The 25,896-nt window shown below is 39.4% G+C and overlaps 1 protein-coding gene across 6 annotated transcripts; it reads right to left on the bottom strand.

Annotated features, from left to right (window-relative positions):
• Positions 1–250: 250 nt before the first annotated feature.
• LOC128021354 (GATOR complex protein DEPDC5) lies at positions 251–23,707 on the bottom strand. 6 transcript variants are annotated; one of them, XM_052608468.1, is made up of 42 exons: positions 23,205–23,681; positions 23,019–23,106; positions 21,010–21,056; positions 20,835–20,920; positions 20,643–20,726; positions 20,508–20,557; positions 19,685–19,754; positions 19,517–19,595; positions 19,362–19,423; positions 19,188–19,257; positions 19,030–19,102; positions 18,847–18,950; positions 17,969–18,043; positions 17,745–17,879; positions 17,604–17,665; positions 17,423–17,496; positions 16,421–16,490; positions 16,258–16,294; positions 16,045–16,165; positions 15,092–15,321; positions 14,800–15,000; positions 14,454–14,589; positions 14,258–14,355; positions 11,134–11,184; positions 8,791–8,974; positions 7,673–7,830; positions 7,430–7,550; positions 7,173–7,340; positions 6,861–7,092; positions 6,631–6,764; positions 6,336–6,447; positions 5,213–5,275; positions 4,300–4,436; positions 4,151–4,219; positions 3,933–4,065; positions 3,744–3,849; positions 3,123–3,362; positions 1,870–2,039; positions 1,542–1,713; positions 1,208–1,268; positions 972–1,054; positions 251–859 (listed from the first exon to the last, which is right to left on the bottom strand). In XM_052608468.1, the coding sequence occupies exons 1-42, from the start codon at positions 23,272–23,274 to the stop codon at positions 564–566; spliced, it is 4,812 nt and encodes a 1,603-aa protein (XP_052464428.1). In that variant the 5' UTR covers positions 23,275–23,681; the 3' UTR covers positions 251–563. The 6 variants fall into 6 exon arrangements, with proteins under 6 accessions (XP_052464428.1, XP_052464429.1, XP_052464430.1 ...); XM_052608469.1 differs by having other exon boundaries at positions 8,791–8,947; XM_052608470.1 differs by having other exon boundaries at positions 3,183–3,362; positions 23,205–23,680.
• Positions 23,708–25,896: the final 2,189 nt, after the last annotated feature.

The following is a 25,896-nucleotide window of genomic DNA, read 5'->3' as shown; positions in this document are numbered from 1 at the left end:
GCTGATGAAATGCAGTTTACTGCATTATAACACTCGGGCTTAATAGGATCAACCTGACCTTGGGGATATTGTAATTAAAATTGTATCTAATAGATCTATTATTTTGCTGAAGAATACAATTTATGTCCCAAACACACTGATTGTCTTGGAGTATAACCGATCTCAACACTTTTGCTATTAATTCTGAGAATATTCAAAACCTTTTATCCAAATATAACCATAGGTCCAGTCTCATGCAAATGTACATCGATGGGATAAAGTGTTTTTTTATTATTATTATTATTTTTTAAATGTAAGACCTGATATTAAAATAACTTTTGCAAACTCCGCCCACCTTTAGTTTTACAGAACCGAATCAGAATCAATGCAATCTCTGATCAGTCAGCTGAAAAGGATCCTCATTTGAAAGCAACTGCAACTGATCCCATTAGTATAATGTGAAGGGAACTATACCTAACATGTACACAATGTTTCAACATCTTACAGTATCTCTGTGAAATGTCAATTGACAGTCTCCGTGTTCTCTGACACAGTATCTATTGCCTTTCCTCCACTGTCTTATCTTAAGGGGCACTTGCGTTCATTTTCTCAACACAGCTTTCCCAGTACATCACCAGTCGATTATCCTTGTTTGCACAAAAGTCTGTGAAATCTCGCAGCAGGCGGTCAGCCAGTTTCTCGTCCCCCAGCACGCCAGTCCTCCAGGCTTTGGTCAGCATGGTGTTGTAAGCCCAATTGTAGCCCACTCGCTCCTCAGAACCAAATAGATTCTGACTGGAGGAGTTCGCGGAGTTACGCCGTCGCCGCTGTCCACCGGAGTATTTCCTTTTTGAGTAAGGCAGCTGAAGAAAAACTGTACCTGGATAAAAAGATGAACATTCCCGAGTGATCGCAATAGACCAAGACAAAGAGATATACAAACGTAAAAAAGCAGGGCTAGTTTAGTTTATATCATTGAAAAAAGCTTGTACCTGTTACATGGATGTATTGAGGTTTGTTCTCTGATGGAAAGTTAAAAGCTGATGCTGAGAATTTGTCTTGAACAAAGCCAAATCTTAAATGAAAAAAGGAATTCATTTTTATGAGGACAAACACAAGACCATTACACCTAGATAAATAGACACTAGAAATAAATTAGATGCACTCAAGTGTGTTCAAATCGGTAACCCCTAAGTTTGAGAAATAGAATATTTTATGCTCTCTTTACCTGAAGAGTATGGCCTCCTGAAACAACTGCATTCTGTCCCAGTATGTCTCTGGCTCAAACCCTAAACAAGTAAAGCAGCGTCATAATGGAGGATATCATACTTTTACTTAACATTAAAAGACAAAAGGTAATTCCACAAGATATTGTGAGAAATTTTGTGAAAGAATCCATCCAAGATGAGAGAACTGATGATCATAAATATATTAAAAGGTCATTAGATACCAAAACAGACTATTTAACTAATATTTGTGCACTAAGTATCTAGGATATCACATTTGGGGATTTTCAGACTTCTACAACCATCACACCATTCAATCTGTTACTTTGTCCTCACCCTCAAACAGGCTATCACAGCCCTCCTTTAGCAGGCACTGGATGTTTAAGGGGATAAACAACTGAGCACGGAGTGGGTCACCATACAGGTACGATGACAAAGCAAAGGGCACCTCCAACACAGGTACAAGCAGGAACCCACAAGATGCCGCCTTTCTGTGCCACCCTTGCACCTGAAAAAGAAGAGTCCAGTGCTACAGGACTATGTCTCAACCTTAGATGTTATGTTTGCACCCTTAGTTGATAGTAGTTAACTACTTGTTTCTGGTTGACTTTGCTGGATAGTCCTCAATTATTCAGGATTTTAACTATACTCATCCTACGCTTACCATTTCAAAGAGTACGGCTGCAGTAACAGCCATCCAGTGCAGCTTGATTTCAAAGGCAGCGCTGAGGGAGAAGTTTCCATGGTAATAGCAACTGCACCATTCAGTCCGATCACTGCGATTGTTCACATCAACGTCCAAGGTGACTGTTTTCTGCTCTGGAACCGTGGCAGCTGAGAGAGGAGGGGCAATAACAGAGCGAGGAAGAGTAGAAATTGCCAAAAGAATGAAATGAGAAATGGGAAACCTTTAATGGGTCAATGGAGAGTGATTGCGATAAAAGAGTTTATGGCAGTTAGTGAAACGGACATTGAGAATGAATTGAACCAATCATTCTAAGATCTAGCAGTGTATTAAAGGCAGGTATGATGTATGAAGCTTCTATGGCAGGAAAACACTGAAAGCTGAGTGCAGTAAAGTCAGAAAGGCAATGGCATTGAGGAAAAGCTTTTTCTCAGGTTTGAGAACAATGCAGGAACATCATACATCTAGCGGGACAACATGACAGATGGAGGAGAGCAGGAAGAACCCATACCACAGCACTACTGGACCACAGCCAATACTTCACCACAGCATGCACTACTGGTGTATAAGACATAATTATAGCCCACCCAACACAGCGCTTTGATTGGTGTATTGGGGCATCAGTCCATGCTCTGATTGGAACAGCTTGCAAAGCAATTTGTGCCCTGACTGGGTAGAATACATGTAACCATGTTATTTGGAGAGGTAAGTACCGTCAAAACCAATTGATGGCTTATGGCAGAATTGCAAACACTGTCTAGATCAGTTAGAAAGAGAATCATGATGTAATCAACATGATTTGGGCATTGTGGGAATGAACAGGGTGAACTAAAGACGTACTACTTTTCTATAACAGCATGCAGTCCCGGAATGGAGAAGAGTCACACAAAGTCAGATGATTAGACTTGCATCTTGCACTTGATGGAAGTGGTTGGATCAAAACCTTAGCTTGATGTTTTCTAAGAAGAATTTAGTGTTGCGTTACAGTCACTCAGTGATGTTGTTGATCTTTATATGTTAGCTGAGTTGTGAAAGTTTCCAATCGATGTTAGGTTGACTAGTAGATGGCATAGATGGTATCTGAATGTTTTAGTAATATGCAAAGAAATGATTTGACTTTGTGTGACTCATTCACTCAACTAGCCTTCCAGAACTTTCGGGGGAGGGAGTGTGGCATACTGCTTTAAGGTCCGGAGCATGGCTGCTCTGGCGTCAGAGCCGGCTGTGTGTACCTAGCAGTGCAGCAGTTTGGCTGCGTCCACCGAAGCTGCGGCTGAAGGAGCTATGCCTACTTGCATACGAGGCTGGCCGGCTGGGCAACCAGGGGAGGAGGAAGGCAGGTAGGTCACAAGGCCGACGTTCCTCCATAACAAAGGCCACCTCGAACCACTTCCTCTGAAACAGGGCTAAGTCCTCCAAAGCTGCAGCTGACCATACACTGGCTCCCGCTGGGGGCAGCTGAGTCGTAGAAGCTGCAGGGAATAGAGCTCTGTTTTCATGAAGCACCAAGACACAGTCATGATAACAATGGGATTCAGGATCTGCAAGGATATGCTCACAGGATCTGCAACCTTAATACTGATATCACTGGAGGTTATAGTATCACTGTGCTGCTGGTTTCTAGTAGGCGATCATTCTCTGCAGTATCCAACTGTATAAAGTGGCTGTTCTTGTGCACACTAGATATTGCATATTGCATATTCTCATTGAAAATGAAGTCCAGTTGCAAATCACTGTGAGTGTGAATCTCCCTTGATACAGCTGGATACAGTAGGAAAAGTTAGCAGCAACCTACTCTGCAGAAACTTGGCAACCCCTACACAAATAATATTGACAGTCAATTCAGTTCTTACCCTTTTCATAGTCCTTGTCGACAATCCGGTAGAGGTAGAACCCATAAACGAACGTCCGCATGGCATCACCGGAGGCATGCATTATCAGACCTTCATCCAGCATTTTCTATAGGAGTGTCATGGAGGGGGATTCAAGATTTACAATACAAACACAAGCCACTGTGACTTCTGCAATGTTCTCAATTTTACCTGCATGATTTCTACTGCAATGCCTTGTGTGGCAACATTCTCCACGGTGCTGACCAGCCAATGTACAACCTCAGCACTGACAAAGCAGTTGGGAGGCAGGCCCCTCTGCTCTGGCAAAAGCTGCACTCCAGTGCTGCAAGCACAGGAAGTCAATGTATATCAGACATGGGTGACATAACAGAACACTAATAAATAATTAAGGATTAAAAGACTCTCACGTGGGATGCTTAATGGCTTCCAGGATCTCCATTAGTGTGGAAGATGAGGAAAGGCTTAATCCACTGGACCTTTATGAAAGTGGAACTTCCTGATTTAAATGTACGAAGCCATGCTGTGAAAGTTGGAATAAATTAAGGCATCCTCTTACCCAGTCTCTCCACCAGTGCCTAGGGTTGGGTCTCCTGTGGCTTGGGATGTAGCTGATGTTCTCTCTCCTGGTTGGTTTCCTCCTTTGTCTGACAACCCACCCTCAATGTGATTGGCTGGAACCTGTTCAGCTGGCAGCTGAGGAACCCAGTGGGGATGTGTCAGATACAACATTAGAAATGCAGTGCTCCTTTACACTTTCATGCACAAGAACTCTTACATTTGAAGATATAAATCATCATGCAAACAAGTCTAAAAACAGCTCTACACAGGACTGACAAGGGTGCAAAATATAAAGATATATTCATGCCATCTGACTAGCAGGAATGCATCTGACATAGCTTGTCCATTACTTTGGTATCATAAGTGTTAGATATACCGGCCACTAAATATCATGTATTAAAAAAAAAGCAAAATGTGAAGACTGGCTTTACTTGTTGGTCAGATGGCCTCTTCCCATCTGCTCCTGGCCAGAATTAGCTGCAATGTGGAACAGCTACTGTATGCCACTAGACAAAAATCTGGCTATGTGAGATAAGCAGTACTCCAATAATGAGCTCAGGATGTGCAGTGAGATTGAATGAAAAGTGCACATGCATTCTTTCACTGGCCAACAGGAGTGATGCAGTCCAACAATACAGCAGAACTCATAGTGGTTAAGATGTTAAATGAAGTGAATCTAATATTGCTTTCACATTTTGTTATATTGAATATGGGTACACAGACAAACAGGAATGACTCTTCATTACCACTCTGACTACAAAAACACCAAATAGGAACAACCTTCACATTTTAATGCCAGTGAGAGGTTCGACTAGTATGCAGGCATGCACACATGGTTTGTATGCACACACTGTACGTGCATTAATAGATACAGACGGCTCTCACAAAGCAGAGAGAGGGCATTGACTGACCTGAGAGTGACAGGTGTAGGAGGAACGTGGACTACGAATAAAGTCCAAAATGAAGGCAGCGTCCTGTCAGCATGTTAGAGGAGAAAAACACCAGAAAGAGAGAAAATGGACCCCAGAGAACAGAGCAAGAGCAAGGCCGTAATGGAAGAGGAAGAGGCAAAGATTAAAAGAGGCAAGGAAGAAGCAAGAAAACATAAACCCTCTGCAAACAATAACCATGATTTAATACTGACTGAGACAAAAGGAAGATTTTTAAAAAAATCTAAATGAAAAATAGTGACGTCATTTGCATAAATTTTTTTGAATTGCATTAATGACACTATATACAAGTAATCACACATTAACCCCCCAATATTACATTATTGTGGCATTTTTAAATAATTGCATTTAAATGTGCACTAAGCAATTTTTTTTATAAAAGCTTTTGACCACAGCGTCAGACCGAGTCACAAAACACACTCGCATCCAATCAGCACTAAGGGGCATTTCTAGTAAAGATAGGGAGAAGAGAGCGCCGAGTGAGCACACATGACGGATATCAGCAGATCGATTATAGATAGCGAGGCGAAAAATTATATTTCAAAGCAACAAAATATTTAAAAAAGGTTATAATCAGGCAAGAGGTAGGACCCCCATAAATATCAGAGCAGCTTTCCAGCGGTGGAGAGAACTGAAGGAGCGGGAAGGCCTGGACTCGGACGCTTGCTTTGTTTCTTCTTGATAGGTGAGTTACGTTTATCTTGCTTTTTCACACAACTTTTCTGTGTTGGCTTTTGCTTGAATATGCTGCTGTTGGCAGGCATGGCAGATCCACCATCGCCGCTGCCAGGGTTGTGTATGCCTATGAGGGGGAGTTATCAAAATAGGGGCGAGGTCCTGTTGGGGTGTGGGCGTGTTTACACCTCGCTTAGTGCACCTTTAATACCAGCTTTTAACTCTGTTTCAAATACTGTGATCAGTCCTTAAACCAAGCAGACAAAAGTGAAAATTTGACAAAAGTATATCAATAAGCCGGCAAGCAATAGACATTGTAGAAATATAATAGCTCTGTTTCCCACTCAAAGAGCACAAAGAGACACGCAGGAAGCCAGGAACTGGACGAAAGTCTGCCTCAGGCTCTCACCTTACGGGGGCTGTCAACATAGGTGGTTGTTAGGGCAACGCTGGCAGCATCACTGAGAGGACCACATGATTTCCCACCATGCTGAGCAGCAAGCTGCTGCTCTTCTAAACTCCTGCAGATCGAAGACATCTCACCAGCATTAGAAAAAAGCCTGGAATCTCTGGCATTTTATAAAACCATATGCGGCACTAGAGAAAAGTCCAAATCTCATTGTTTCTGGCACGCAAAATTGTTTCACATTGCACTGCTGAATTTTACTTTGTTTGGTGTCCCGAAATTTGCCTGCACAACTCACTTCTGTGTCTGATCCAGCTCCAGAAGCGCAGAGAGGGCAGAGGTGCACTTTTTGCCCACGGGGGGTGCTATAGGTTCTGGGTTGCAGGGTGAAAGGGATCCTGTCACCATCAGGCCTTTAATGGTGGCTCCTTTCTGTAAATAACAGATCAATTGTTATTGTATTACCATGATGGGTAGTTTTATCTCTTTAATTACTAATTTGTGCTTATCTTGTAGCTGTGCACTCACGCGGATAATTCGATCAGATCGGTGACGCCGACGAATCCTGTTCAGGCCTTCCAAAAAGCGGATAAATCCATCCAAAAGAGACCAGTCCCCAGTGCCAGAGAGGCTATCTCGTCCTGCCCCTATTCCCTCCCCATACACGTCCCAGTGACCCTCACCGTCCGCCACGCGCCTGGCTCCGCCCGCTGGCAGCAGCAAGAAGCGCGTCCGCCAAAACTTCAGAGAGTCGATAAGACTGTGGAAGAGAGAGGATTGGTTTCTTATGGGCATCTGTCTATGTAGATTTTGAGCCGTGGTGCTAGTAAAGCCACTTGCCTGAAGTCCTCTGAGCCAGCAGAGCAGATGTACTGGTCCAGGTAGTTCCACTTGTACTCCTCCAGACGCTCGTGGCTGAACTCCACCCAAAATGGAAGGAAGTGGGCGTCTGCATGTGGAGGGCACAGATTGTAGCTGTACTGAATCTGTGTGGATTCGTAGGGATACCTAAAGACACACAAAACACACTTTTGGGCATTTCTAGAAGCACAAATGACATTAACTTGAAACTGAATGACTAAAGAAGATAAACTGACTTTGGGAGATAGCGGGTGACAGTAATGATCTTATCTTTAAGGCAGACTTTATGAAAGGTTCTTCCCATACTGAGCCAGTAAACACTCTCCTCCTCCTCTGGTTTACGCCGAGACACCAGCGCTGAAAAACACACCTTTAAATCTCTCACCTACATTACAACAGAGTGTGATTTATAACAAGTCTGTTTTTTTTTAAATCCAAACTAGTTTGCAGAGCTGTGGGGCGTCCAGTAGGGGATGTACCTCGGGAATAAAGGGGGCTGCTGCTGAGGGGCGGGGCTATAGCCGGCTGTGGCTTCCTGTTAGGATGTACAATGATCTGGTAGCCTTGCATCAGACGCTGACAGATGAACTCTTCAAACACCTGATGGGCCATCATCACTGGAGACTCATCGTCACGCCTACAAATGATGGAGGGTATTCATTTCGGACTTAGATCTTCAATATACATAAAAGTCTGAGAATAGCTGAGAGAATTTAGCATTTTTCTAGCCAGACTCTTTCTCAGTGCTTCATGGTAGTATGCAGGTGCTAAAGCGCTCTTTTGGCAAAATTTTCTTGTTTTAGTTCTTGGATTGGTGGAGATTTATTTGTTGAATCATGATTATCAGTTATAAAACAGTAACAAATATGATTATTTAAAAAGATGAAATAATGGGGGCTGATGGCTTTAGCAAAAGCATATACCATTAACAACCTCGTAGTACACAATAGGTCTGTATTAAAGGTTTAAAGCTACAGTTAAAATCAATTCTCCTATGGAGAAAATGAATGGCATTTTTACTCCTAGAAGCCAACTGTTGTACTCTACATCAGCCGATATATACACTTCCAGGCCAAAATTGTCACTGATTGTATTTGAATAAGCAAATACTTAATATTTTAAGATAACATAATGATAACATTGTGCATTCATTGTTGTACCATTTTGTCAATGTCATGCAACATCACCAAAACATTTATTTCTATCAAGAGTTGCATTAATGTTTGGCCGAGATCTGGTATATATTGAGATGTAAAAAAAGATACCTTGTATATCTTTTGTAGATCTTGAATCAAAGCACCCTTTAAAATCGATCCTGGAATATCTACTGTACATGAGTATGTCTCCCAACATGGTTGTTTAAAAAATAAAAAGCTATGCACTATATCAGTTAGGGTTGAAAGTATTGTTGCCAAACAATCATGCCAAGTACATATTAATCATTGCATAATAATCCAAGACTTCAGTATTTGCTACTTTAAATCCAAACAGTGAGTTTTTCTTGTCCAGGCAGTGTATATAGTGCATACGCATAGTACAACAAATATAAAAAAGTCATTTTTTGACCTATACCACCCAATCCCTAAAGTCTTTGTACCTCTCCAGGTCCGTGTGTGGCAGCAGGTCATAGCAGCCCTCCGTGTAGTCATTCTGCAGGGTTTGACGGTCGGGAAAGTAATCGGTCGTGAGGGGGAGACAGGCGGGAGTGGTAAGGGACTTCCAGTCCACCCCGACCGTGCAGCAAAAACTAGGCACTGTCGGAGGGGCAGACAGCAGCAGGACTTCAGGGGCACCCCCATCACACACACACACAGCACCCCATAGCGCATGACAAACGTACCACATGGACGCAACAGATTACATTCATACACATTCACACGTCAGGCCCGGTTGAAAATTAGCAGACAGATTGAGAGAGAAAGAGGCAGAAGAGCAGAAGGTGAACAGTTTCAGGCAGACAGACACATACCAACACGCAGAACAAGGAGAAAGAGAATGTGGGAAAAGAAAAAGGAAGTGTGTTACCATCATTGTTGTAATTGAACTGAAATTACAGTAAACACTACGTGCAATATTAACATGCACTAAAGGCACTGTGAGCATCATGACATCACTGATGAGTAATACGTGTGAAAGGCCATCTGTACAACACAGAACACAGAAAAGACGACCAGTACTCTTAGCATTCAGGCAAGGCATGCGTGAGAATCTGAGTGCGGCAGTGTGATTTAACATTCTCGCGATTGGTGATTTTATTGAGGATTGCAAAGCTTATGAGTGGGAGGGACTTGAAGTTTGATACTTGATTAGAGAGAAAGGGAATTTTGGAAATAGTGAAATCCCTGGGAAAAGATGGTACAGAGAGAAAGCCAGAAATCCCATACAAATCTGAGGTGGAATTCACTAAATGAATTGCGCACATTGCTAGAAATATTTAGTTTAAGCTATAGCACCTGATTCAGTTATTACCACTGTTTTCCTGTCAGCTATATATGCTAGATACATCTTATTTGTGAATATCAATAGCTAATCAGCATGCTAGCTTATAGCCTACACCCTATTCAAACAAGCGTTTCATTCTTATTTTTGAAAAATCACAAGCCGGTTAGTGTGCTAATTTAACCTACACCCTTTATACTCTAATGGAATAAATATTCAATTTTTATTTGTGAATATCACTAGCAGATTAACGTGCTAGCTTAGCCTACACCGTTTACACTCTAACAGGACAAATATTAAATTCTTTTTTTTTTTTTGTGAATATGACCAGCCAATTAATGTGTTAGCTTAGCCTACACCCAAGAAATACTAAAGGAACAAATGTTCAATTCTTATTTGTGAATATCAGTAGCTAATTAGCCTGCTAGCTTAGCCAACACTAGTTACACCCTAATAATAAAAAAATATTAATCTGTTAAACTGCGGGTGGGGTGTGAACAAGATTCAGGTAATAACAAAGTGGCGCAACTGAATAGTGAATTCCCTCAGAGGTTGTGGACCACCTTTTTCGTTCATCAAACTTTCAACCATGAACACAGCTAATCAACTCCATGTATACACTGTGTGCACAATTTTTAGGCAAGTGATTATTTAGACCATATCATAATTTTATTCATAATTTCCAAGTCTAAGCTTTATAAACTTGAATGCTTATTGTATTTAATGCATATCAGGTGATGTGTATTTGTGTAACGAGGTACGGTGTGGCCTAAGGAGATCAACACCCTATATTGTTGATTCTGACCAGATCAAGAAACTGACTGACTCCGTGAATGGAAGGCTTGTGACTGTTATCGAAAAGAAGAGTGGCTATATTGGTCACTGAGGTTTTCTTTTTGACATTGTTTATTTGTAAATAGGTGAGTGAGATGGGAAAATCTTTGTTTTTCATTTAGTTGCATAATTCTGCACACTAATAGTTGCCTAATAATGGTGTACATGTAGATATTCTCTTAAGAATGGCAAAACTTCACTTTTACTACTTAAATGTTCAGATTTGAGGGTTTGTTAACATTTTGGATTGACCAAGAGCACTGTAGTTGTACAATGACAAAATTAATCCTCAAATACATCTTGCCTAATAATTGTGCACACAGTGTATGATCTACTGCACTGGCTCAAGATACCCAAACATAAAGGAGATACCCAAACATAAAGGAGATAAAGGACAGTAATTCACTTGTGGACACACCTAATTTGAGGTTCCTAACCCAAAAGTGCTAAAAATCAAAAGATATGAGGAAAGACTTTGATACCTTAAATCATTCAACAATAGATTCCAGATTTCCTGCCCAAACCCCCTTCCCTTTGAAATATGTTTGTATTTAAGTAATTGCCTCTAACAAATGTCTGAGGGTATATATTTAAATTTTTATGAGAAAGTGAATGGATACTGGAAATGTTTTTGAGTGAGTATCTTCAATGATGGGGAGGAACTCACTCGGATCTGGACTGGAGTAATCCTCAAAGGAACTACGGTTCACTGGTGTTCCTGTAAAAGCAAGAGCAGTAACAAGAATGTGAACTCAAAGTCTGGTTTCATAAAGAACAGTCATTTGATGACCAGACAATGTAATAATAGAAATAAAATGGGTCCTATGATGCTTTTTCACATTTTCAACTTTAATTAGTCTGTAATGTTGCTGTTTGAGCATCAAAAAGTGGTTACAACCATCCAGGTTTAAATCACGCTCAAATTAATTTGATTTTGATGATACACTGAAATTCAATATACACTGAAACTCGCAGCAGCCCCTTACCATGCCCCTATGGTAAGGGGCATTACATTTTCTGACCAGGCGCCAAGTGCTGTCAATCACGACACACACTGGTCCAGCTAACCAATCGCATCACACAGTGGTCCAGCTAACCAATCACAACACAGACTGACCCAGCTAACCAATCATAGCACAGAGTGACCTAGCTAACCAAAAATAACACACACTGGCCCAGCTAACCAATCATAGCACAGAGTGACCTAGCTAACCAATCATAACACACACTGGTCCAGCTAACCAATCATAGCACAGACTGACCCAGCTAAGCAATCATAACACACACTGGTCCAGCTAACCAATCATAGCACAGACTGACCCAACTAAGCAATCATAACACACACTGGTCCAGCTAACCAATCGCATCACACAGTGGTCCAGCTAACCAATCATAACACAGACTGGCCCAGCTAACCAATCATAGCACAGACTGACCCAGCTAACCAATCATAACACACACACTGGCCCAGCTAACCAATCATAGCAGAGAGTGACCCAGCTAACCAAACATAACACAGACTGGCCCAGTTAAACAATCATAGCACAGACTGACCCAGCTAACAAATCATAACACACACACTGGCCCAGCTAACCAATCATAGCACAGACTGACCCAGCTAACCAAGCATAGCACAGACTGACCCAGCTAACCAATCATAACACAGACTGGCCCAGCTTACCAATCATAGCACAGACTGACCCAGCTAACCAATCATAACACAGACTGGCCCAGCTAACCAATCATAGCACAGACTGACCCAGCTAACCAATCATAACACACACACTGGCCCAGCTAACCAATCATAGCACAGACTGAACCAGCTAACCAATCATAACACACACACTGGCCCAGTTAACCAAGCATAGCACAGACTGACCCAGCTAACCAAACATAACACACACTGGCCCAGTTAACCAGTCATCACACACACTGTCCCAGCTAACCAATCACAGCACACAGTGGTCCAGCTAACCAATCACAACACAGACTGACCCAGCTAACCAATCATAGCACAGACTGACCCAGCTAACCAAACATAACACACACTGGCCCAGCTAACCAATCATAGCACAGACTGACCCAGCTAACCAAACATAACACACACTGGCCCAGCTAACCAATCATAGCACAGACTGACCCAGCTAAGCAATCATAACACACACTGGTCCAGCTAACCAATCATAGCACAGACTGACCCAGCTAAGCAATCATAACACACAATGGTCCAGCTAACCAATCGCATCACACAGTGGTCCAGCTAACCAATCACAACACAGACTGACCCAGTTAACCAATCATAACACAGACTGGCCCAGCTAACCAATCATAACACAGACTGACCCAGCTAACCAATCATAACACACACACTGGCCCAGCTAACCAATCATAGCACAGAGTGACCCAGCTAACCAAACATAATACAGACTGGCCCAGTTAAACAATCATAGCACAGACTGACCCAGCTAACCAAACATAACACATACTGGCCCAGTTAACCAATCATAACACAGACTGGCCCATTTAACCTATCATAGCTGAGACTGACCCAGCTAACCAATCATAACACAGACTGGCCCAGCTAACCAATCATAGCACAGACTGACCCAGCTAACCAATCATAACACACACACTGGCCCAGCTAACCAATCATAGCTCAGACTAACCCAGCTAACCAAGCATAGCACAGACTGACCCAGCTAACCAATCATAACACAGACTGGCCCAGCTAACCAATCATAGCACAGACTGACCCAGCGATCCAATCATAACACAGACTGGCCCAGCTAACCAATCATAGCACAGACTGACCCAGCTAACCAATCATAACACAGACTGGCCCAGTTAACCAATCATAGCACAGACTGACCCAGCTAACCAAACATAACACACACTGGCCCAGTTAACCAGTCATCACAACACTGTCCCAGCTAACCAATCACAGCACATTTCATATTTCAGAAGGTGGGCCTTCATTTGATACAAGACCTATTTGAGCTGTTCATGCCAGACTGGCGGGAGAGGTGTTTTTTTCATAAAATATGTGAAAAATAATGTTTTTCCGAACAACCTAGTATGAGAGCCTGTTCAAGTACACCCCCAAAACCAAACCAAGACTTTGTAAAAGAGCATAATTTGACCCCTTTCAAAAAAGGTAAATGGACCAGATTGATTCGCTGCATGTTTTCTGAATCGCTGCAAAAAAAACAAAAAAAAACATCATTTGTTTGGGACAAGTACATCATTTGTTTGGGACTTAGACTACACAAGTTGTGTTGTATGTCTTTGATTTGCTACAAAGAACCAACTCATTTAAGTTCATTTACTCCAGAATGAGACTATACCAGTCATGCTGCAGGTTTTTTGATTCAAAACAAAGAACCAGGTCACAAGAGTCATTTGTTTGGGTCTTGGACTACACTGGTCACATTGTGCCACAAAGAAACGACTCATAAAAGTGATCTGTTTGGGGATCAGTCTCTACCAGCGGCATTTTGTTTCTTTCATTTGCTACAAAGGACCAACTCATAAGAGTCATTTATTCAGGAATCAGACTACATCAATCACACTGCATGGGTTTTGATTCAAGAAAACAAGGTCACAAGAGTCATTTGTTTGGGACTTGTTAGTTCTTGATTTGGGACATTATATTTGGGAATCAGACTACAACTTACTATATATTTCTGATTCACTAAAAAGAATCAGCTATTAAGAGTTATTCATAAACAGTCTAAATATCTTTTTTCAGGGCCACTGTATAACAGTAGGTTAAATAGAAGAAAATAAGGCACCAGTGCTGTTGCTACTTGCTGGGCTTCCAGAGACATTATCAGGAACTCCAGTGATATACAGTCCATTCTCTCCTACATGACGGGATATTGTCCGCTTGCTAAAACACACATTTACACCATCATTAGTCTCTAACTTTATCACAGTGGTCCATTTTCCCATTCCAAAGAACCTCTCACTCATGTGTATGCGACTGACCTTCCCGTAGCTTCGTGATAGGCCAGTTCTAGCAGTTCGGCAGAGGTACGAGCCGGGTCTCTCTGCTCACTAACCTGCAGCTCTGCCATGTTCTGTCGCGTCTGATGGTGGATTTGGATTGCCTCTCCAGAAGGACCTTGAACATCCACACAACATTACACAAAAACATGTAGAGAACAGACTCTAGTCTGAATATTTTGAAATGTAATATCATCTTTTGGAATATGATTACACGATTCAGATTACATGTAATCGGTTACTACCCAGCACTGTCCATATGCTGAATATCTGACCACAGGATGCAGACTGACGGATCAGAAGCAAGCATTTCATGTGTATCACTTACCCACAGGAAATGTGTGCATCCAGCGGCGGCGGTTGGAGGTGAGTTTCATTGGCATGCGTGAGGGGGCGAACGGGTTGATGAGAGCCCTCTGGGGCGTGTAACCGCCCGGCCGTATGTGCAGGGTGGACTCAGCGCTTCCCACTGTGAAGCGGCCCGGGGCACTGGAGTCCCTCTGGGAATCTACCATCTTTTCTAGCAATTCTGCAACAGTGAGAGCGACGAGCAGCAGCAAACATCAACCAGATGTTTCAGTCTACATCAACACACAGGTGCACTCTGATGGGTTCTGTACCTCTTGTGCAGCTGGTGTACCCCAGGGAGCTGCTGACCTCGTACTGGCCCTGAGCCGGGCGCGGGATGAGCAGGATGTTGGAGACGTGGCTCAGACTGTCATCTGATGGCAAGCTCCTCTGTTCTTCAAGTCCTGTAGGCCTGGGAGGGGGAGAGATGCCCACTACACCTCCACCAACATCCGTCGAGCCCCAACTTTTCCTGCTGGTTGATTCCCTCTCCCGACTCGACCTGACACACATGATCAGAGGCTAAATGTAGTTTGAGCGACTGAATGTAGGCAGACCACAGCGAGACAGCCAGCCATCAGCTGACGGTCAGCTGATGGTGACTCCTCCCACTATTAATTAAACAAGATATATAAGTTCATCTATACTCACACTTGCCATAGTCTCATAGATTCAACATACCTTCTGATGTTTATTCATGTGTCGCTTTAACTGAGGCTCTACATAGTTCTGTCACGCTACAATAGAGTGCTAAAACTGTATTTATTGTTTGAATTTCATTATAAAATTCACAGGATTTTGAAAATTGAGACTTTGTTTCATATCAAAAGTAGAGTACAGAGCTTATTGCGACTATTGCATCAGAGGGATGCTTCAAATCATTTTTCATGACGTTTTGTTCACATGTAAACTAAAAACTAAATAAATATCTATTCAAATCAATATTGTCAACCCAGTCCTGGTATCCATATGGAATGGACCCTGCCATACTGTCAAAATGCATATTATCAAAACACACAATAATTAAAGTCATCATTTCCTTCAATAATTTTGGCCCACCAAAATTAATTTTTAGGCAAATATTTTTGGTTAATTTTGGTGCATCACTAATCTGATCTAGTGTCTTTCCATCCACAAGCAGATTTCTAATTCTACAGTCATAATTTAAGTAATGATTCACCCAAAAAACGAAAGAGTTTACAGGATTTGGATTTGTTTAATGTACCTGAAGTTGGTGGACCTCTGGGATCTGGAAGGTCCAGGAAGCCTGAAGACCTGAGCGTCATGCGCATCATAGTCCACCTGGAGAGGGAGGCTGTTCTCAACATTTTTTGGTGCACCAAGAGCTGAGAAAGAGAAATCCAGCTCAAGTCAGTTCACAGCAAACCCTTATATAAACTTGAACTAAAACAAAAAAACCTCCTAGTGACCTACTTACAATGTTCTTTGTTGCTTTTAGCTTTCTCAGCATGAGCCTTCAAATGAAAAGACATCAGAGCGAGAGCAACTTCATTAGCAGTTTTACAAACATCAAGTTGTTCTCACAATAAAAATGTTACAAATTCACAAGGTGCTGTCAGTTAAAGTGTAATATTTCTAACCTTTTTTCCAGCCAGCTTGATCCGTGGTGTAAAACAGCTGCATGAGTTCTGGCTCTTTGATGTGTAAAAGCTGTAGATTCAGATTGAATAAAGTGAGCTCACCTGCATTAACCTATACATGTGTTTGTTTTGTGTGTGTTTTTTTCAGGGCTAGCTGATATGGCCAAAAATATTATTACAATATTAATTTCATACCAGTACTTGGGAAGGAAATGAATACCACATGTTTGTTATACTTCAAAAATGTAAACATAATTTGCTTACAAGTAAACTCCACAGAGTGAGCTACCTTTTAATTGAACGCCTCATTAAATCTGTCTAGATTCTTCCCCAAATTCTGTTTTCTGTTATATTTTTTTCTGATTTATTACAAATGTATAATCAAAAATATTGTGTAATGAAATTAATTCATGTAACTAACATTTTAAAATAAAATAACAGTAATCTAGCTATACATCTACATATCTACATATATATATAAAATCAGTATATAAATATAATTAATTAATTTAAAACAAAACACTGCATTTAATTATTTGTCAAACAAGGTGCTGCACAAATAACTTGTACACAGTATGAATCAAATTATATCTGTTAAAATAACAATAGTAATAATTATAAAAATAATAAAGTTTAAATAAATTGTATTATTATTATTATTATTGCCCTGAGAGGTATATTTTACCATACAAAAGTAGTTTATTTCTCTATAGTAAAACAGATGACACAACACAGCGCTTGTCTAGATTTAGGATATATCTATCAGAAATTATTCTAAAGTTAACTACCGCTATTGTGGATCTATTTTATTTATATAGCCCTATTTAATGCATAAAACATAAATTTTTGATAAAAGGACAAACCCAACCCTATAAGATTGAGAGTTGAGGGTGGGCTCTTCTAACTTGCTACCAACTGCTCGGTGGTTGTTAAGGTGTATTGGGTAGTTATTACACCCTAGCAACCACCGAGCAGTCGGTAGCAATAACTCTCAAATCTCACCTGTGGTTGATCCAGTGTGGCAGGTTGTAGTCATCACCAATTCTAGAGTCTCCATGCACTGTACGGTTATGTAACTAATAAAATGATATAATAAAAAAGAACAATAATCCCATTTAGTAGTATTAAAACATTCAGATCTATTTCATGCTCAAATGCCAAACGTAATATGGTCTTTACCAACCTTGAAGAGTGGAACAGCGTGGAGGGGCTGCTCTCCCATGCACACCAGATCTACACCGATGCCTGTCAGGAAGAGACCATTAGCACACCACACCGCTCTGTGTCACAATACAAACAGTGAATGTACAGCACGCTCACTGACCGTTGTCAATCATTCGCTGTTTGGTGAGGATCATGAGCAAGCGGTCCACCTCGAACACACCCACTCCTGGAGTAATGACCACTGACATCTGACCCGTACGGTCAAAGTTACGGTTGATGTAGTGCTTATCAAAGACTGAAAGAGACAAGACAGGACACTGATATCAGCACAAACAGCTCTACTATAGTGCTGTGGGACTATAGACCAATTACACAAATACAAACCATTGAAAGACAAGTTGATAGCTTCCAGATAATTCCCCTGAGCAGCCGTGGAATTGCTCCCGCACAGGAATCCATCTGCAATATTGAGACATTAACAAAATGCGTATGTCAATCTAAGACTCTCACACAAAATAATGGCATTTTCAAAAAAAAAACAATAAAAAATAATAATAATAAATGACATTTTCTAAACAATATTCTATTTTCAATACACTGCAATATGAAGTATGAACATATAAAAACGAAATATGAAATACACATTCATAATTAAAACATACATAAAAATAAAATAAACAAGTTATATAAGTATATATGTATATGTGTGGACATATAAACTAAACTCCTTCAGGGTTTGTATTAGTTATGGAAAGTTTTTTTTGTTGAGTATGGCCCTGTATGACATCATAAAGGGCGGGATTCTTTGTAGGGCACTTCTCCAGAAAGAGCGCACACACACAGCCACCACAGCGAGAGCAAGAGCAGCCCATCATTGTGCTTCATTCATTAACTCGTTAGCCACAGTTCATTTAAGACAGTAAAGTTTTATTGCTATTTTATTTTTGTCGAGAGGATCCTGTGCTAGCTTGTGACTCTTTAGCTCCGCCCACGACACGCCTCCAAGCTCGACTCTTTTCAGAGAGAAGCGGTACAGCTGTAAATCTGATAAAACTAAAGGCTTATCAAAGAGATATGAAGGATGCAACACTACTGTATACTCAAGATTAGCAGAAACTGTGTAATGTCCTCTTTAATTGTTATAATATTTTACAATATAATTTTTTTTTTTAAATGCAGTCTTTCAAAACAATCTTATCATAGATATCTTACAGAAGAGTGTGTGTGTGTTTGTGTGTGTGTGTACAGAACTGCATACGCACCAGCTCCTTTGAGACGCACCAGCACAGGATACTGTATGAAGAGCTTTTTAATAGTGATAAGTAGAGACATCCACTCATCGCGCCTTTCATTCTGGTCCACCACCCTGCAAGAGAAGGAAAATAAGGACTGCTGCTTGAACTAGTACAAAGCTGCCATTCTTAATGCTTAGTGAACTTCTGGACCTGTAGAAATCCTCATAATAGCGTCCCTCGTGGTCTTGTCGAACTGACACTCTTTGGATCTCTGGGAACTCTTCTGCATGAAAAAACACACATAATAATAATAATTATTATTATTCAAATCATACGACCCAAGCAAGTTTTAAATCTGAAACATTTACCCAGTGATTTGGCAGAGTAGAAGGTACGAGAGAACAGCACCACTGTAACCTCATGGCTGCAATTCTTCTCCTAGAAAAGAGGCTACATTTGAACAAAAACAATCCCATAATGCCAAAGAACATGTTCGTATTCAGCTATACCGTGCAGATAATGTTACTAAACTTAACACTCACTTTCCATTTGGCAAACAGATCCGAGAGGAAACCATTAACAGCTTTCTCAAAGTAAAGATCACCTGTGAATGGTGATCAGTCAGTAGCTTAAATCACCTGAAATAACAGATTTACTCTTCAAATATAGATAATGCTTAAAAAATTATAATAATTACCATAAATATCAAAGTCCCACATCTCACAGCTCATCTGAATGAATATATAAACCATTGCAGAGGTGGACCGGAACACCACCTGGATGGAGAAAACATGCGGAAATAAAAATATATAGAAAGAGAGATGGGATAGTAAAACAAACTGAATTTCCAGAGAGACTTTCTCACCCTTGTATCTTCACTAATGTAGCCACAAGTGACCTTCTCTCCTTTTACCCACAATTCACTGGCCTGGGCCCTGAAACCATAATAAAACGATTCTTTTGGTTAGACATACACTACTGTTGAAAAGTTTGGGTTCAGGTTTAGAAGTAGGGGTCGACCAATTATCGGCGTGGTTTAGCTGTAGTAAAATATCCATAGCTTAATCATGAAACATACTGAGGTCCCACTTTTATTAATATTAATGTTGTTATTATGAACAGTTCTCAGAATTAAAGATGTGTTAAAATAATTTAAAGAGAGTCTTTGTCAGAGGCCTTTTTATTCTTAATTTTGACATAAATTTTCATTTCGGTTCAAATTATCGGTTATCGGTCTCCTTGATCTGTAATAATCGGTATCGGCCCTGAAAAATGCATAACGGTCGATCCCTATTTAGAAGTAAAAGTCACAAGTTAAAAGTTAAAAGTTTTAAAGTATAGTAAAAGCTGTTTTTAAAATGTAATTTATTCCTGTGATGCAAAGCTGAATTTTCAGCATCATTACTCCAGTCTTCAGTGTCACATGATCTTCAGAAATCATTCTGATATGCTGATTTACTGCTCAACAAACATTTCTTATTATAAGTGTTGAAAACAGTCGTGCTGCTTCATATTTCTGTAGAAATTGATAGAACAGCATTTACTATATTTTAACATTTTTAATGTCTTTACTGTCATCCTTGCTGAATAAAGTATTAATTTCTTTCAAAAAATATGGTTGTAAAATACTGAAACTGACCAATCAGAATCAAGTATTCCAGACGGCCTCTAATAATGGATGTTGTTACCTGATCCCAGCAAGCTCTACTTTCTGTGTCACATACGCACACGTGCTCACCTGAAAGAACATCACGGAAACATAAAGATCACCGCAAGGCATCGAAAATAAACATCCCATGCTGATTTGAATCTAATCTACTCACTAAGCTCTTCTTCAGTCTCCACATGTCTCCTCGTCCAATATACTGATCTTTAAAGGTGAGCTCCACCAGATCCAAAGTCACGTCCTGTTAAATGTCAATGGAGAATTGAGGTAACAAGGTATGAGAGGCTGTGCTATATTGTGACTATAGTGTGTATATAAAATAGAAGGACAATATTTCCATATAAAATACCTTTGGGTCCACAATATTGATGATGACGTCCTGGTAAGCGCGAAGCTTGAAGGCCTGAGCCACTGTCTGATCTACACTGATAGTTTCTGTTAACGGAAGAAGAGAAAATGAACACTGAGATATAGCCGATTAATAGTTACTAGTACAGAAAATGAAGCGCTAATTTAAAACTCACCTTTCTGCAGGTCTTCTTTCAAACTCTTGACCTGCAGCAGCAGAGGACTGAGGACAAAGACATTGTAGACACACAGATATTATCAGTTCATACAAAAATATACCAGTTACACTTTGTTTTTGCTTACAGTGGACTTATCCAATAAAGTATTGGGTAGTACAAGGTAACTACATGGATTAAGGTTAGGTTTAGGGTAGGTTCAGGGATAGTATCTAATTATTACCCAGTTATTATCATTGTTATAAAAAAGTTATAAAAATAGTATGTAAAATAAAGTGCTACCAATATGCCAGGCAATATACAATAATGTACAATATATAAGACAACAGTGTTGTTTTATTAATATTCAGAATTCGTTTTTATTTTGACATCTTGCTTTCTTTATTATTTTAGTTCAAGTTTTAGTTATTTTGTTGTATATGTCATTTTGATGATTGATTTTCTTTAAATATTTTATTTCAAGTATATGAATATATACACACACACACACACACACGTTTTAAAACATTTCAGGTTAGATAACTTTTTATAGGAGGAAATGTAAAATATCTGCAGACACATTTTTGAGATTGACCTTAAATTATATTAATATTATATTCTTAATATGTAGTTAATGTAGTTTATATAGTTTTTATATATATTTTTGTTTGTTTTAGTTTTCATTATAAAATGTAAAAAATTGTTGATAAGTTTAATTATAATATATCTATATAAGATTTAATTATTGTGTAAATCATGAAAAATATTTTATTTAAAGTATATTAACACACACACACACACACATTAGCAGTAAGCGCCATTAAAAAAATCTGTATTGTATCTGGTAAGTACTGAAAAGTACATTTTTAATTTTAACTAAAAATGCGATATTCGTAGAGTTATTAGGTCATGCTTTCTCCCTTTTTTCCAAACCGTGACAAACGCCAGTCTCCCTTTTTTGCAGAATGTGATATTTCTCCTCAACCAATCACAGCGCACCATTCCACACACTCTATGCAGCAATGGCGATGCTTTGAATACACCCGGAATCCTAGTTTTCCTCATCTACTTTATACTTTGTGATCAACAAACAAGGGCTCCACGATAAATCTCACGTGATTGCCATGCGCATCTCATCAGCCAGTTCTGTGATTAATATTACTGATAAAACTCCATTATGTGGTTTCAGTTAGAAATTATGCAGATGTATTTAATACACAGAGCCATATCACTGACAAGCTATGCTATATCGCGTTCATTAGATGAATTGCATTCGATTATGAACGTGATATTGCGTTTTTATTAATGCCATTTATGTTTTTGTTAATACAGCACACAGCAATAGTCAACTAAATGAATGTAACATGGCACAAATAAATGCACTTTTGGAAGTTGAATGTAAGGAAAATGGCATTTTGGAATTTCTGTGCTCTACAGTGATATTGTTGTTCATGTTCTTGTTAATGATTACATTTAATTTTATTGCTGTAATTAATTTAAAGCATTAACAAGATGACCTGTTGAATACATTTTGGGAGTGATTACTAATGAACATATTTTTAGTCCAGAGGCTGTATATAGAAAAAATAGAATTTTATAATAAATCTTTGAAAATCAAAACCTAGATTAAAATGTTAAATGTTATCATAACCTAAAGATGCTATGTGAAAGTTTGCAGCAGAAAAAAAGTGATTTTCATCTTGCCACATTCTTGGTAAAGAAAACTAATTTTTACTCAATCAAAATTGATTTATTACGTCGTTTTGAAGCCAAACTCTTCATACATATACACACATACATATATATATATATATATATGTTAGCAGAAATCTCCTCTCTGATACTTTTGAAAAAGTTTTTAATCAAGTAAATCCGAACATGGTTCTTAGATTTCTAGAAGAAATACATTTTAAACATCTTTTCTAGTCTTCCTTTGATTGATTGCACTTTATTCTCGCCATGAATATAGCCTTAGAAGCTGCAATGGCGTTTAAAATAGAGAAAGAAAAAAGAAAGAACGGTCCTCTCACCTGTACTCATCATTTGGATGTGCAATCTCAACAATATCCCCCAGTTTAACGTGAGGAAAGACTTTAGGATTCATCATCAGCTCATCCTCTGTGGAGAAAGAGTGAGTGTAAAGAGATGCGATGTTAAATGAGCCAGTGTCATAAACTTAACCGAATTCAGTTTGTAAACATCGAGAATATTCTCACCGCTCCCTCCAAAGCCCTTCTTGTGCACCACAAGTTTGTAGGACCTGTTTGCCTTCATGATAACAGTCATTGTCGTCTTGATAAGGCACAGTCACATTTACAAATATCTAGTGCTGAAGAAGTCTGCAGAATATCAACATCTTCATTTCTGCATCCTTCAAGTCGGCTTGATATGCAGGAACAAAGGTTTTAAATGACACGTAAAGTGATTGAAGATGAAGAGACCCAGTCAAACTCATGACAGTCTGTCTGTCATCCTCCTGGGTGTTTACAAGTCGCGTGACTCATGTCTTCTGATCCCAGAGAACGCTCTGAAAAAAAACGTCTTCTAAATGTAAGGCGCAGGTTTATTAAATAGAAGGTCAATATTTATTTACACACCGACAACGCATATCTTAATTTATATCTGTCAGAAATAATGCAACATTTCTGCTGTTTACGGAAAAAGGGATAGTCTTCTTCGGGTTTGTGATAATAGACATATAACGCTCCACAGCGCCGCCTAGCGCAGTCTGGAATAACCCTCCACCTCAATTACAGTGCTGTCAAGCAATTCATGGCGTCCAAAATAAAAGTTTTTGTGCACATAATATATGTGTGTGTGTACTGTGTATATTTATTATTTACATATAAATACAAACACATGTATGTAGCAAAATACTGACATTCATTCTACAGTATAATACAAATGATTTAAATCATATTTGATGTCAGTCCCTTATTTATCTGTGTTCTGATAAGGTGGTCCCTCTCAGAGACTACATTCAAAGGTTGGTTACGTCAACCAAAAACACTTTGTTTTCTACTAGATTAAATATTTATTCTGTCCTGAAATACAATTGGTTATTTGTTTGCTGACGAGCTAACCAGTCTTGGCGAACCATCGTGGCTTTTGTATTCCAATCATCCTTCATGTAGGCAAGCTTCTGGATTATAACACTACAGGACAATAAAACTGAACTAATAAAGGGTGATCAACTCTTCTTACCATTAAACAGAATCAAATACAAGTTACTTTTGCCTATAAAGTGAATAAGAATGGTAGTTTTGTCTAGTTGTTGAAACTCTCTGCTCCGTTTCCATTTTGGAATCATTCACAATAAGGCCAGAAAGTAAATAGGGTGCATTTGCCCTGAATATGACCCAACTAACTGAGAAAATGAGTACAGGAAGCATCTGTGGGAAGCCTTTTCATTTGAGCAGAATTAGCTGCACTGAGGCTCCTCTAAGGATGTCACACATTCTCATACTCTGATCTGATGTGCTCACTGAAGTTTACAGAGTGCTTGCTGAATTTCCTGTAGTACTACTTACCATATGAATCATAGCTTTTCAAATACAGAATGATCTATTCCATTACAGTACCTGTAAATAATTAACATGATGCAATGTTAGAGAGTGTACCTTGGGAATGATATGATCCTGTCTCTGCTGACGGGAGGGCTGAAAGACACTACCAGATAACCTGTTTACTCTGTACATTAACATCAACCTGAACTTCTTTGTATAGCATACTATAAGTGTATACTAAACATAGTAATATATACAGCAGAGCCGTAATAACTTCCTTGTGGCTTTGCTGGATATTATATTTATTTAGACATGCTAGTTTTCTATAGGTATAGTCATTTTCTTCATGCAGAAGACTGGAGAAAATGCTGAAGGTTAAAATATTACAGGTTAATTCCTCTATAAACTCTAAATAAACAGAGGAAACACAACATTGTGCTGTGCCGGAACCCGTGATCACGTGGTGCAAGAGATACACCGCGCGACCTTTCAATTCAATTCAAGTTTATTTGTATAGCGTTTTTTTACGATACAAATCGTTACAAAGCAACTTTACAGAAAATTATGTTTCTACAATATTTAGTTATAGCTTATAAGTGGTGACTGTCAGTTTGTGCACGTATGACAGGATTTGTAGAAAAATGTATTATATATTTATACAAGTCGTAGTCAACTAGATGATGAACATTATTAATATTATTAATAATTAATATATGATTCAGTCACACTTGTAGCAATAATTGTTAGTTCTGTTTGTTGATTCAGGGTCAGCATCATCTCTTCTCAGGTGTTCTGGATCCAGACTGGAGCTTGTGTAAATCCTAGTTACCACAGGATGTAAATCCCGTGGCAAAACATAGAAACAAAATACAGACATCATTAGCATAGCAGCTGTTCCAACAAAGTAGAATTAATTATTTTAACCCAAGCTAAAGAATATGAATGCACATTTGATCAGATACAACTACACACACAGTTTAAGATACATTATTTGAATGCTTGGTGAAAGAGATGCGTTTTTAATCTAGATACAGAGAGAGTGTGTCTGAACCCCGAACATTATCAGGAAGGCTATTCCAGAGTTTGGGAGCCAAATGTGAGAAAGCTCTACCTCCTTTAGTGGACTTTGCTATCCTAGGAACGACCAAAAGTCCAGAGTTTTGTGACCTTAGGGTGCCATTTATGGCCTTATAAGTAAGTAATAATAATAATTTGTAACTGATACAGAACTTAGTTGATAGTCAGTGCAGAGACTGTAAAATTGGGGTAATATGATCATATTTTCTTGACCTGGTAAGGACTCTAGCTGCTGCATTTTGGACTACCTGTAGCTTGTTTATTGAAGATGCAGGACAACCACCTAGAAGTGCATTACAATATTCCAGTCTAGAGGTCATGAATA

This window comes from Carassius gibelio, chromosome A10 (genome assembly GCF_023724105.1).
Source record: "Carassius gibelio isolate Cgi1373 ecotype wild population from Czech Republic chromosome A10, carGib1.2-hapl.c, whole genome shotgun sequence".
Taxonomy (NCBI): Eukaryota; Metazoa; Chordata; class Actinopteri; order Cypriniformes; family Cyprinidae; genus Carassius; species Carassius gibelio.
This window is presented reverse-complemented; position numbering and strand designations above follow the sequence as displayed.